The 12,186-nt window shown below is 37.5% G+C and overlaps 1 protein-coding gene across 1 annotated transcript in view; it reads left to right on the top strand.

The window, feature by feature from the left end:
- Positions 1–10,987, top strand: part of LOC115222567 (protein cramped-like) — a 33,078-nt gene extending 22,091 nt beyond the window's left edge. The window contains exons 13-14 of the mRNA XM_029792843.2: positions 260–655; positions 10,853–10,987. Of these exons, the coding sequence (XP_029648703.1) occupies positions 260–550 (291 nt within the window). The 3' untranslated portion in view covers positions 551–655; positions 10,853–10,987. The remainder of the gene's footprint in view (positions 1–259; positions 656–10,852) is intronic.
- Positions 10,988–12,186: the final 1,199 nt, after the last annotated feature.

Genomic DNA, 12,186 nt, shown 5'->3' with positions numbered 1-12,186 from the left:
CTGGCCATAGAGAAATTATTACCTTGCTTGGAAACAGGTGAGTGTTGACAACAGGAAGGACATCAGACTGTAGATGATCTGCCTCAAATGAACTTTCAGCCATGCATGCTCAGAAAAGTGGATGTTAAATGATGATAATGAGATAAAAGTCTTTTGATATATCAAGATGTTTAGGTTCCTAAACACATTCAGCTGTTCTTAATATTTGCTAAATATTTCCTGTAATATCTACTAAAGTTTATTTCTGTTTGATTTGTAGAATAAATACAGACCAACAAGGTATCGTAGAAAATTGCTTCATAGTGCACAAAAGCCTGTATTCTTTCAACGGACTCTTCTTCCAAAGGAAAACCCACACATGATGACACTGACGTTGTTGCCAAGTGCAACGCCTGTTACAGTCGATGCCTCATTCCTTCCTGTAAATAATCGGACTAGTACTGTGATTCCTACTAGGGATGTTTCTTCTTTGTCTAATACTTACACTACTCAGGTATTAACACAGCCAATTGTAAGTACTCTTTCTGTACACAACCAAACAGTCCTGTGATAGTGCAAGGAACAGTACAAACTTCAGTTGGACTAACTGCATCTAACACTTCTTCAGCTTCTATATCTACAGCAACTGCTGTTGTAACCAATTCATTCAACACAGGTAAGAACAATAATTTGGTTTTCTTTCTTAAACTTTGTTTCACTTATACAATTCCACACACTCACACTTGAGCCTGTATTTTCTGCCGCTTGGTGACTTCATCTACACCTTGATGAAATCTTCAAGCAGTTTAAGTGCACACGTCTCCGATATCCAAATGGCTTAAAAGTGTCAGTAGAGGAGCACCCAGGAGTCATGACCTGAATGCAACCCATCCCCCTTAAAGTATGAGAAGTTAAGGGTCAAAATACTTGCTACAGGTGGGCTTCTTTGAAGACCCACTGCTGTGAGTTTCTTACCATATTGTCTCTTGTGAGTTTCTTACTATATTGTTCCTAACAGATATTTTACTTATCTGTTTGATTCTCTCTTTTCTTTTCATCCACTTCACTCCTACTGTTTGTTTCTCCCTTTTTTTTTGTCCTTGTCACTCTCACTCATTCTCTTTTTCCCCCATCTATCTCTATCACTGATTGTTTTGAGTTACTCTGTCTTTGCTTGACTTGCTAGAAGCAGCAGCCAAATCCCCTTCAAATCACATCAAGTTGTTCTAAATAAAGAAAGCAAAACAAAAATAAAATACAGAATATAGTTTTATAGACCTGAAAAGGGGAAATGGAATACTTATGGCTGAAATGCTTGTCATATCAGAAACAATTTACTTCCTTGTGAAAATACCTCTGCAGATATTCCAATCAACTTAATTGTCACAACTTCTTTTTATAATTAAAACTTGCCAGTATCATTTCTTAGCATCTCTGATGATATATTACGTTCATAATTCATAGCATAACCACTCAGTTGTTGTTTTTTAGCTCCAAGTGAACTGTGAAACCTTTGATCAAAGAAATTCTAACTTTAACCAAATTGCTCTTTTAGAGGTCCCTAGAATATTATCCTCTATTTCTTTCCTTGCTTTTATAAACAGTAGAATGAGATTTGAGGGAGATATGGCTGCTGAAGCTAATAACGTGTCAAGTAACTGCAAAGAGGCTACCTTAACTTGTAACCAGCAAAATATTTATAAAATATGATCAGTTTTCTGATATTGGATGCTTATTGCATATTTACACCTGAACGAAAATTTCACTTGTAATTTACTTTTCTGTTTGTACAACTAAAAGAACATTCAGTGTTAGTAGTCTAGCCACATGAATGTAATATTTCAACCAATTGTACTATGGTCTGACTTCTCAGAGTTTAGTCTGGGTGTGGGTGTGATATTAGCATGCATGAACAATGTGATAAAGATTGAGCCGAGAGAAAAATTAGGTATAAGAGGAGTGTGTGATGTGTGCAAGACCAAAGATTGCATTGGTATGGGCACATGATGTTCACGGTGAATAACAACAGGCAGAGTAAAGGGCTAGGCACAGGTGTAGCTGTGTGGTAAGAAATTTGCTTCTCAACCACATGGTTCCAGGTTCAGTCCCATTGCATGACACCTTGGTCAAGTATCTTCTACTGTAACCTCAGGTTAACCACAGCCTTGTGAATGGATTTGATAGGCGGAAACTGAAAGGAGCCTGTCGTGTGTGTGTGTGTATATATATTTATATATATATATATATATAATATATATATATATATATATATATATATGTGTGTGTGTGTCTGTCTGTTTGTCCGCCACTAGTGTTTGACAACTGGTGTTGATGTGTTTATATCTCCATAACTTAGCAGTTTGGCATTAGAGATCAATAGAATAAGTACCAAGTTTAAAAGGAAATGCAGGTGTTGATTCATTTGACTAAAAATTCTTGAAGGGTGGTGCCCCAGCATGGCTCCAGTCTAATGACTGAAACAAGTGAAAAATAAAAGATTAATGCCAGGGTATGAAAGCAGGAGAAAAGTGAGTAGGAAGAGGGCATGGATGGAGGTGATAAAAGCTGATCTCAGGATGTTGAATCTTACTGAAGAATACGACAAATGCTGAGGTGCTGTGTTGAAAAGGTTCTGTTCAACCCATGCAAGCATGGAAAAACAGATGTAAATATTATGGTGATGTTGCTACTGCTGCTGATGGTGATCATCATCATTTAATATCCTCCTTCTAATGCTGGTTTAGGTTGAACAGTTTGACAGTAGCTGGTAAGTTAGAAGACGGTGCATAGCTCTGCTGTCTGCTTTGGAATGGTTTCTATGGCTGGATGCCCTTCCTTAACACCAACCACTTCATAAAGTGTAATGGGTGCTTTTTGCATGGCACCAGCAGCTGTGAGGTCACCAAATATCTTACAAGATGAGCCCCTCAACTTAGGTAGGAGTCGTATTGAGGTGGGTGGCTTAGTTCCATGCAATATGACATTAGAATCTGAATAGAGGGTCAGGAAATAGGTGTTTTGCAGTAGAGGTGATGCACGGCTACCCACCAGTTGGAAAAGGCGAGAAAGAGAGAAGATGGTGAAAAATGATAATGATGTTATTGTTGAAAACAGTGCAAGTCAAACAGTTACAAAGTTGGCAATCTGAAGCTGAATTAGAAGCATTATCAAAAAGTTGTGGAAAATCAATGGTGCCACATTGAGGAATTTTTTTCTTTGTGCAAAAGAAAGAAATTATTTCTCACATGGAAAATATTTGCCATGATGTCATGTCAAAAATTTCTTTGCACTCTTCAATAATTAAATACTTGTTTTATTTTAAAACATATTTAAAAATGAAAGAACTATGAGACCTAAGGTTGGTTGGCATTAAATCACTCACAAATGCTCTCCAGCTTCATATATGTAGTCTCCTTCTTCACTTTGTATCCTCTGCTGACACTGCTATTGTGGCCTCTGTTCCTCAAACTTGCTGGCCTTGAACTACCTCCACTCAGGACCATTTGTCTTACTTCTCTTCCTCTTGTCACAATCTCTGAAATCAGCACTAATCACTTCACCTGCCCCTTATGCCCCAAAGTGTCAACCCTCTGGAATATTTTTCCCCTGCGTATTTTTCCTCTCTTACCGCTCTTGTAGGACTCGTGAAGGCTGTGAAGATAGTCCCTTCCTTCAGACCAATGTAAGGAAAGACAAAACATTACTCAAGAAAGAATTATATCTTGCTATAAATTTAAATCATTCTACAATGGGCATAAGGCCTGAAATTTTGCATGAAGAGGGCTCTTTGATTACATTGACCCCAGTGCTTAACTGGTACTTATTTTATCAATCCAAAACGATGAAAGGCAAAGTTAACCTCTTGCAGAATTTAAAGTCAGAATGTAAAACTGGTTGAAATGCTGCTAACCATTTTGTTCAGTGTGCTTACAATTCTACCAATCTTGCTATAAAATAATACTACCCGTTTCTAAAATATGACAGATTCTAGTTATATTTTAACTTTGCTTCATCTCTTTTTATATTATCATCACTGTTTAGCACCTGCCTTCTATGCTGGTTTGGGTTGGACATTTTGACAGGAGTTGGCCAGGCAGAAGACTGCACCAGACTTCTGTGACTGTTTTGGCAGGGTTTTTATGGCTGGATGCCCTTCCAAATGCCAACCACTTTACAGTGTGGACTGGATGCTTTTTACATGGCACTGTCACTGGCAGGGTCACCAAATACCTTGCAATTTAAAGATCCTTTAAGAGAGTAGGGGACATTGGAGGAGATGTTCTTGTCGTATAGATAAAAGTTATGTTGAACACTTTATGGTATGATGACTAAATACATCGGTATTGAAAGTATATTCACTTGCTTCCAAAGTATCCAGTTTTGCTGAAGAAGAATACTTTTGAATTGTTTTTAACAAGATGTAAAACATTATTTGTAGTCACATGCTACTTCATGAAAGCCTAAAGAGACCTAATAAGGTTGAAACTGGGATCTTAGTAGTTATTGTAGGACACTTCACAGACCATATTAAGCAAACTATTTCTACCAAAAATAAGAAAAAAATCTTAACCACCCTAAAATATTATTTCCTGACTACTCTAAAAATTATATTTTAACCATCTAAAAAAAAATGCAGAATGGGCACAGGAGTGGCTGTGTGGTAAGAAACTTGCTTCCCAGCCACATGGTTCCGGGTTCAGTCCCACTGCATGGCACATTAGACAAGTGTCTTCTAGTATAGCTATTTGTAAATGGAACGTGGTTGACTCATCATCGTCATTTAACATCCCATGCTAGCATGGGTTGGACAGTTTGACCAGAGCTGGCAAGCTGGGGGAGTGGAGAGGCTGCACCAGATTCCAGTCTGATTTGGCATAGTTTCTATGGCTGGATGCCCTTCCTAACACCAACCACTTTAAAGTGTTTTGGATGCTTTTATGTGGCACTGCACAGGTGCTTTTATATGGTGTCACATGGGCATTTTTATGTGGTGCTACATGGGCACTTTTACATGGCACTGCCATGAGTGCTTTTCACCACCAACGGGACCGGTCTTAACATTTCTGCTGTGGAGTACAGATCTTCTCGATATTATCCCCACTACCACTACCATCACTCATTATTTCTTAACTCACAAACTCTCTACTAAGTATTTACATAGTCCTTCCTCCCCAGAACTGCATCTTTCTTCTGGAATTTCCTTCCTTCTACTTGGCATTCCGCTGCAACACTTGAGCATTAACTGAACTCAATCTTATTTATTCCTTATGTTTCAAATCTGAGAGGACCTAAAGTGGTTTGTCCCTGATATTTTACAATACTTGTGATGTTTTTGTCTTTCCTTAAGACATAATTAGAGGAACTTCACATTCAGTAATGGAAATCTTTAGTACTTAATTCCTTTACAACAATTTGTTCTCCATTACATTTTTATATATAGAAACTTCTAAGACAATGATTCTGAACTGCAGCTCCCATATGCAGCCCTCAAGCTTCCTTCTAATAGACCCTGGTTTTCCTTCTATAAATATAATTATTTCTTTAACTGGCTTGCATTTTACTTTTTTGGGTGCAAAGCCCCTAAGAAAATCCAGGTTTTGGATCTGGCCCAGATATTAAAAAAGGTTGAGAACCAATGTTCTTATGAAGTAGCTTTCAGTGAATTAGAAATAGCAGTTAAATCTAATTTCCTTCAAATCATTCCATACCATTGTTAAAAAAGAAAGAAAGAGACACATTGGATAATATAGTCATTCATACACACCTTGAGCAAATTCCATTGATCAGCACTTACCTGGAATTAGTCAAACAATGAGTTTGTCGTATTGTCTAGTTAGCTTATTTATTGTTTTGGTATAATATAATGTATTTTCTATGTTTTGCACATTCTTTTGCTGTTGATTCAGCAGAACTCTATAGTGCACACATCAAGGCATGTATGCTATTGCTTACAGGGTGTTCAGGCTAAATTTGAGTTTGCATCAATGCAACAGAACGTCATAATCCCATTCAAAAAGAAAAGTTGGTTTTTTTTAATCAAAAAAATATCAACTAATTTATAGCTGGTCTCAAGATGGCTCTGGAACTTGGCTCATGCAGTCTTCTCTGTGTCCATGGGAAGATCTTTGAACACCAGCTCAGCTTTGGTGTTACAGGCAGCATGGCTAGTGCCTTTCTCTACTGTGGATCACACATAATAATCCCTTGGTTTACAATCAGAGGAATTAGGAGACCAGAAACTGGGGCTGGGGAAGTCATAGAGATTCTTGGACAACCACATTTCACTCTTTCTGGTGGTATGATAAAGACCTAAGTCCTTCTGCCATATGTATGGTATTCCAACAGCAATCTGCTCCAGCCAACATTTGGCCACAGTCTCCAAAAGCTTCACATAGCTTTTTGAATTGAGTCTAAGGCTCTGTTCAGAGAGTGGGGCAGCATGATGTCGCCCTCACTGAGGACACATCCAAAGACCACCACAGTTTGGAACTTGGTTTTCATGATATCTGGAACTTCACATGGATTGTAGGTAAGCTACCATGTTCTGAATGTTGTGCAACTGATCCCAGCAGAAGTTATTTTCATCTGAGAGAAACCAGATTACCCTTGGCCTAGTAGGATTCTTTGGCTTGTTCAGGAGCTTCTTTGCCTTTGTCAAGCAGTTCTCCTTGGCATTAGCAGTCAGAATTTGTCCTTTGTTCTTTTTGTATGAGTGGTAGCAAATGTCCTCATTCAGGGTCAGCTTCATGCTAGAAATCTTAATGCCCATCTCTTTCACCAAAGCCTGGATTCCCTTGGTCAGGGTTTCTGCCACCCTATTGTACAGTTACTGAATGAATTCTGGTATGTGGACACAGTTACAGCACCTACTGTGTCTCTTCCTGTTGGCCATGGCTTCATAGTCTCTGCTGCAGCTGTCCATGTCACATCTTAGACCCTTTACAATGTCCACAGGGCATTAAGCAGTTGTCATGACATTGGCATTTTCATTTCTGCTGCAAATCATGATACAGGTAACTCTTTTCCAGTATTCAGATGGCTTCCAGTCCTCCATGTCAACTGACCTTTTGCTCAAATACAACTTTAATCTTTATGCTCTCCTGAAAAAATGGAGACATAAGATTTATCAAATTTAGCTTGAACACCCTGTGTAGCTCATCTGCTTCAAAATTCAATATTAAAAAAAAAAAAAAGAATTATTTAATGTTCCTTTGAAGTTCATAAATTCTTAACTTGTATATATATACCCCTGGTTGCATTTTCATAATGCAAAACCGGCTCCTACTTGTTTGGACATGAACTCACCAGGAACCACCTGACTGGGCATACGAAATGTTCAGTTGGTAGTCAACACCTGTAGCTAACAGTTGCATATTGTCCTTCTCTTCCAGAGTGTGAAATCTTACCATAATGTTTAATCTAAATACAGTGAAATTTCAAGACTTCATTTTTTTATGGGCATATATGAGTTAAGATGCCAATAATATACAATTCTTGCTGATAGGAACAAAGTTTCTGAAGTGGATAGAGAAATTTGAAAGATTGCTTTGGTCCAATGGTAGAATGTCTGTCATGTTTACAGATGTAGGCCCATCATCAACTTTTGGACATTACTGTCTCAAGTCCTCGTACTCATCAAGCCAGCTACTCGGCTTACGTGGTGCATAACATTCCCTCAGAGCAAAGCACCAGTCCATCACAGTGGTACTCATTTACAGCTGAGTGGGCTGGAGTAATGTGAAATGAAGTGTCTTGCTCAAGAACACAATGCATCACCCAGTCCAGGAATTGAAACCACAATCTTATGATCATGTGTACAACATCCTAATGTTTCAATAGTGCAGCAGTACAACCCTGTATAAATACAGTACAGTTTTTTTAAACAGTATCTTCAATTCTTTGTTCTTGAGGACTCAGAAAATTTGCCAACATATGGTTTTTTATTACTTAAGATGTTTTAACTCATACTGTTTCGTTTAGTTTTCAGTAATTATTATTGGGTTCTCAAATAAATTATTTCATTTTTTTCCCCCATTTATTTTAATCCTTATTTTTCATCAACTGTTTCCACAAATCAGTCAAATAATATATTCTTTTTCATCATTCATGAATTCTTGCCAGCATTCCACTAGCTTGTCAATGCTTTGATGGTTGAAATCACCAGATCTTGACTTGAAAAATTCATTGATCCACATTTTCAGCTCCATTTTGTTGAACAAAATGCTACACAGACTGTTGGCCAGTGACCAGAAAAGGTGATTACCTGAAAGTGCTATATCAGGAGAATACAATGGGTGCAGAAATTCTTGAGATTTCCACTCACATTTTTGGTCTAATTGGCAACATGGAAATGAGTGTTGTCATGTTGAAGAAGCATGCCATGTCAATGGTGACTGGTAGCAGTATCAGGAAAACATCCTATCTGCTAGGCTAATTCCCTAGTGGATTGGCATGGATCTTCATGGATGAGCTTGTTCAATTGATCTTCATTGAATTGAACTAGTTGACTATAATGCAGAGGGTCTGTGAGGTCAAATTCCTCTTTCTTGAAGTGTAAAAATCATTTCTGTGCAGTTCTTTCAGTGATAGCACCTTCTCAGTACACAGTTCAAATGCCTCAAACAGCTTTGGCAGTTTTGTAACCTTGACTGAAAGCGAAGAGAAGCAGGTGTCAAAAATGTTGATTTTTTTTTCTACTCTGTCATCAAATGTCTGAAAAGAGAAAATTTATTCAAATTTCAAAACGATGAACAAAATCTGTAAAAGAATAGAACTACAAAAAGATACATAAAGCATTATAATAAAAACTATTTTTCAAACAACATTGAAAAGAAACAAAAGGATTTATCTAACAATCCAATACCTTTTCTTTGACTCTGTTTTTTTTTTAATTAAGGAGTATCTTTTAATATAAGTAACACTGTTCAATACTGATCAATTGTTTTGCATTTTATCTCTGTCATCAACTCAGCTTGTGTCTGTTCTCCAGAAAGATAGGGTGAAGCAAGCTATTCCAAGTGCTCATTGTTTAAAGGTTCTGGAAATGGTTTCATCTCTTCACTGTTTCTTAATATTTTATCAAAATCAAATATTCATTAAGTGAGCTTATAAAACACATACACGCATGGCTAAATTACTAAATGATATTTGAACTTACTCAGATGTGAACTGGCAACACCTGTAGATTGTTTTCAGCTTCTTCACAGTTGGTGAGGGGATGTAAAGAAGTCGTCTTCTGGAGACATGCTTGCAACAGTGTGGACTTTACTAAAATACTTCAGTGGCTAAGTGATGGTGTTAAGCAAGACAATGATTAATCCTATAATCCAATGATAGGAATGGTACCCTTGATAGGTTACCATGCAGTATTTATTTGTTAAATTTCACTCTTACGGTTTTGGTCAATCCAGTACTGTAATACAGGATGCCAGGCAGTGGGACTAAAACCAAAATCATCAAAGGCGGCGAGCTGGCAGACACGTTAGCGCGCCAGGCAAAGTGCTTAGCGGTATTTCGTCTGTCGTTACATTCTGAGTTCAAATTCCGCCGAGGTCAACTTTGCCTTTCATCCTTTCAAGGTCAATAAATAAAGTACCAGTTTCGCACTGGGGTCGATATAATCGACTCAATCCCTTTGTCTGTCCTTGTTTGTCCCCTCTATGTTTAGCCCCTTGTGGGTAGTAAAGAAATACATCTGGTAGTAAAGCTAGATTTTTAACCACACAGTAACACCAAATTTGAGATCCAACAATATTTAGAAATTTTCTGTTTTAAATTTTTTTTTTTAATAATAATAAAATGGAAAAATTATGCTTAAAAGTTCAGAATGATGTAATTATTTATTATTATTTTTATTGTTATTGTTTAACCTGAGGGCTGCCCTAATTGTGTAGACTTGTGATCAAAAGGGTTTCAGCTTTAGATCTCCCACCTTTTAACCCTTTAGTGTTCGCATTATTCTGCTAAAATTAATGCTTTTTCCTCCATACTGTTTTGAACTAATCATGCATTATCTTGTAGCTGTGAGATTTTGATGAGGTAGTAGTTCATTTTTAAAACGATATTGTAGGTTGGTGTGAGAGACCAGATCTGGTCAGTTTGAACATAAAACAGGCTGAATACTTTTGGCCGGATTAAATGCTAAAGGGTTAATCAATGTATTTGGGAAGGTCTACATTTGCCAATGTGTCCTTTTTTGTTAGTTTGACCTTTGCCCTCTTCCTCACTTTGGTACTGATTTAATGGAACTATAATCACAACATACCAGACAAGTTGCTTGACCATGTAAAAGTTTCTTTGTTGGTATGACTGTCAGTTTGAATATTCAATTCTCAAACTGTCATCAATAAGAAAATTGACTGTGGCCATGTGGTAAGAAGTTTGCTTCCTAGCCACATGGTACAAGGTACAGTTCCACTGTGTGGAACCTTCTGCAAGTGCCTTCTACTGTAGACCTAGGCCAACCAAAACCTTGTTAATTATTTGGTAGATGGAAACTGAAAGACACCTGTTTTGTGTGTGTGTGTCCAGTAAATTAACAGTTCAGCAAAAGTGACCAATAGAATAAGTACCAGGCTTTAAATATAATTTAAGTACAGGGATTGATTTGTTCAACTAAAACCCTTCAAGGTGGTGCCCCAGCATGGCCACAGTCCAATGACTGAAACAAGTAAAAGATAAAAAGATATATTGGGATTGATTTGTTCAACTGAAACCTTTCAAGTTGGTGCACCAGCATGGCCACAACCCTGTGACTGAAATAAGTAAGAGATAAAAGATTCATAATACAATTCTGTTCTGTTTTGTTGGAGGGTTTTTTTTTTGCTTTTTTTTTTTTTACAACTTTTTAAAGATTCTTTTTTTTTTCTTCCAGCAATAACTACTGATTTGTCAAATTCTTCAACATTAGCAGTTAATACCAATTCTTTATCAGTGAAGTTACCAGTTGGTGTTCCTACTTCAGTAGAAGTTCCATCTCAAATTTTAGCCACTCCTCAAGAAATGGTAACAGTTTATGACATAATCTTTTATTCTTCTTCAGAATGTTCCTCTGGGCGTCCTGTAAATGTTATAACCACGTATTCCGTTCATTAATTTAATTTTGTTTCTATTGTTGTTGTTCCTCATATAGGCTCTGATTGTAAAGATTTATGAGCAAAAGCCTTCCAATCTTGACCATCATGTAATCCCCCCCCCCGTTTTTGTATATGTAGGACTACATTGTCCAATGAATCCTTCTTTAAAGCATAGTGTGTTGTTTGAGGGAGGTTTGTCTGTTCATTTTAGTAGTCTGAGTGATCGCTTAGAGGCACCCTCTTTGGTAAGTTATCCTTTCTTTTGAAAAAAAAATGGTGCAAATATGAAAATTGGTACATTGGGGGCATAAGAGTCGATCAAGAATGAGACGGTTAGATAATACCCCATGGCCTCAGTTGGGAATCAAGCTAGAAAGTGTAATGATGGTTGTTTCTGATAGGACCCTTCTGATAGAGATGCCTGAGGAATCTATTCCTACGTGTGGCAAGAGACCTAGGGATAGACCAAGAATGAAACAGTCAGATAGTCCCCCCCCCAGACATTAATGTCTTGATTCCTAGGGGTCATAGGATCAATTAACCAGTTTCTTTAGCATATAAGTAATTGAGATCACAGCATTCCCTTTGAATAGCACTTTTTCTTTCATTAAATTCACTCCACCCCCATCGCCCATTCCCCTGCCCTCGCTCCCCCATGCACTCTTGCAACCTCTACCCACTCGCCATTCCTGGTTCTTCTTTTCACCTCATCACCACTCTTTTTATCTCTTCTCAGCACCTTCCTCTTTCTTAAAACCCAGGCTTAGGTGCCTTCTCTCATACTTTATCGCCTCATCATCTCACCTCCTTACATGATGACTTCACTAGTGCTGATGGAACCAAAAAAAAAAAATGGCACTCAGGGGTTGGCATTAGGAAGTGCATCCAGTTGTAAAAACCAAAACATGCTTTGGTGCATGATGCAGGCTTTGGACTTGTTAGATCCTGTCAAACCATCTAATCCATGCCAGAATGGAATGATGATGAGGAATATGTGTGTGTGTATATAGCTGTATAAGTGTCAATGTATATGTTTCTACAAGTCTGTATGTATCTATATATGTGTATGTGTGTGTATATATATTTGTGTGTATGTAAATGCATATATAATATATATATATATATATATACA

The sequence above is a fragment of the Octopus sinensis genome, linkage group LG20 (assembly GCF_006345805.1).
Source record: "Octopus sinensis linkage group LG20, ASM634580v1, whole genome shotgun sequence".
NCBI classification, from domain to species: Eukaryota; Metazoa; Mollusca; class Cephalopoda; order Octopoda; family Octopodidae; genus Octopus; species Octopus sinensis.
The sequence above is the reverse complement of the archived record's forward strand: the minus strand, read 5'-3'. Positions and strand labels throughout refer to the sequence as shown.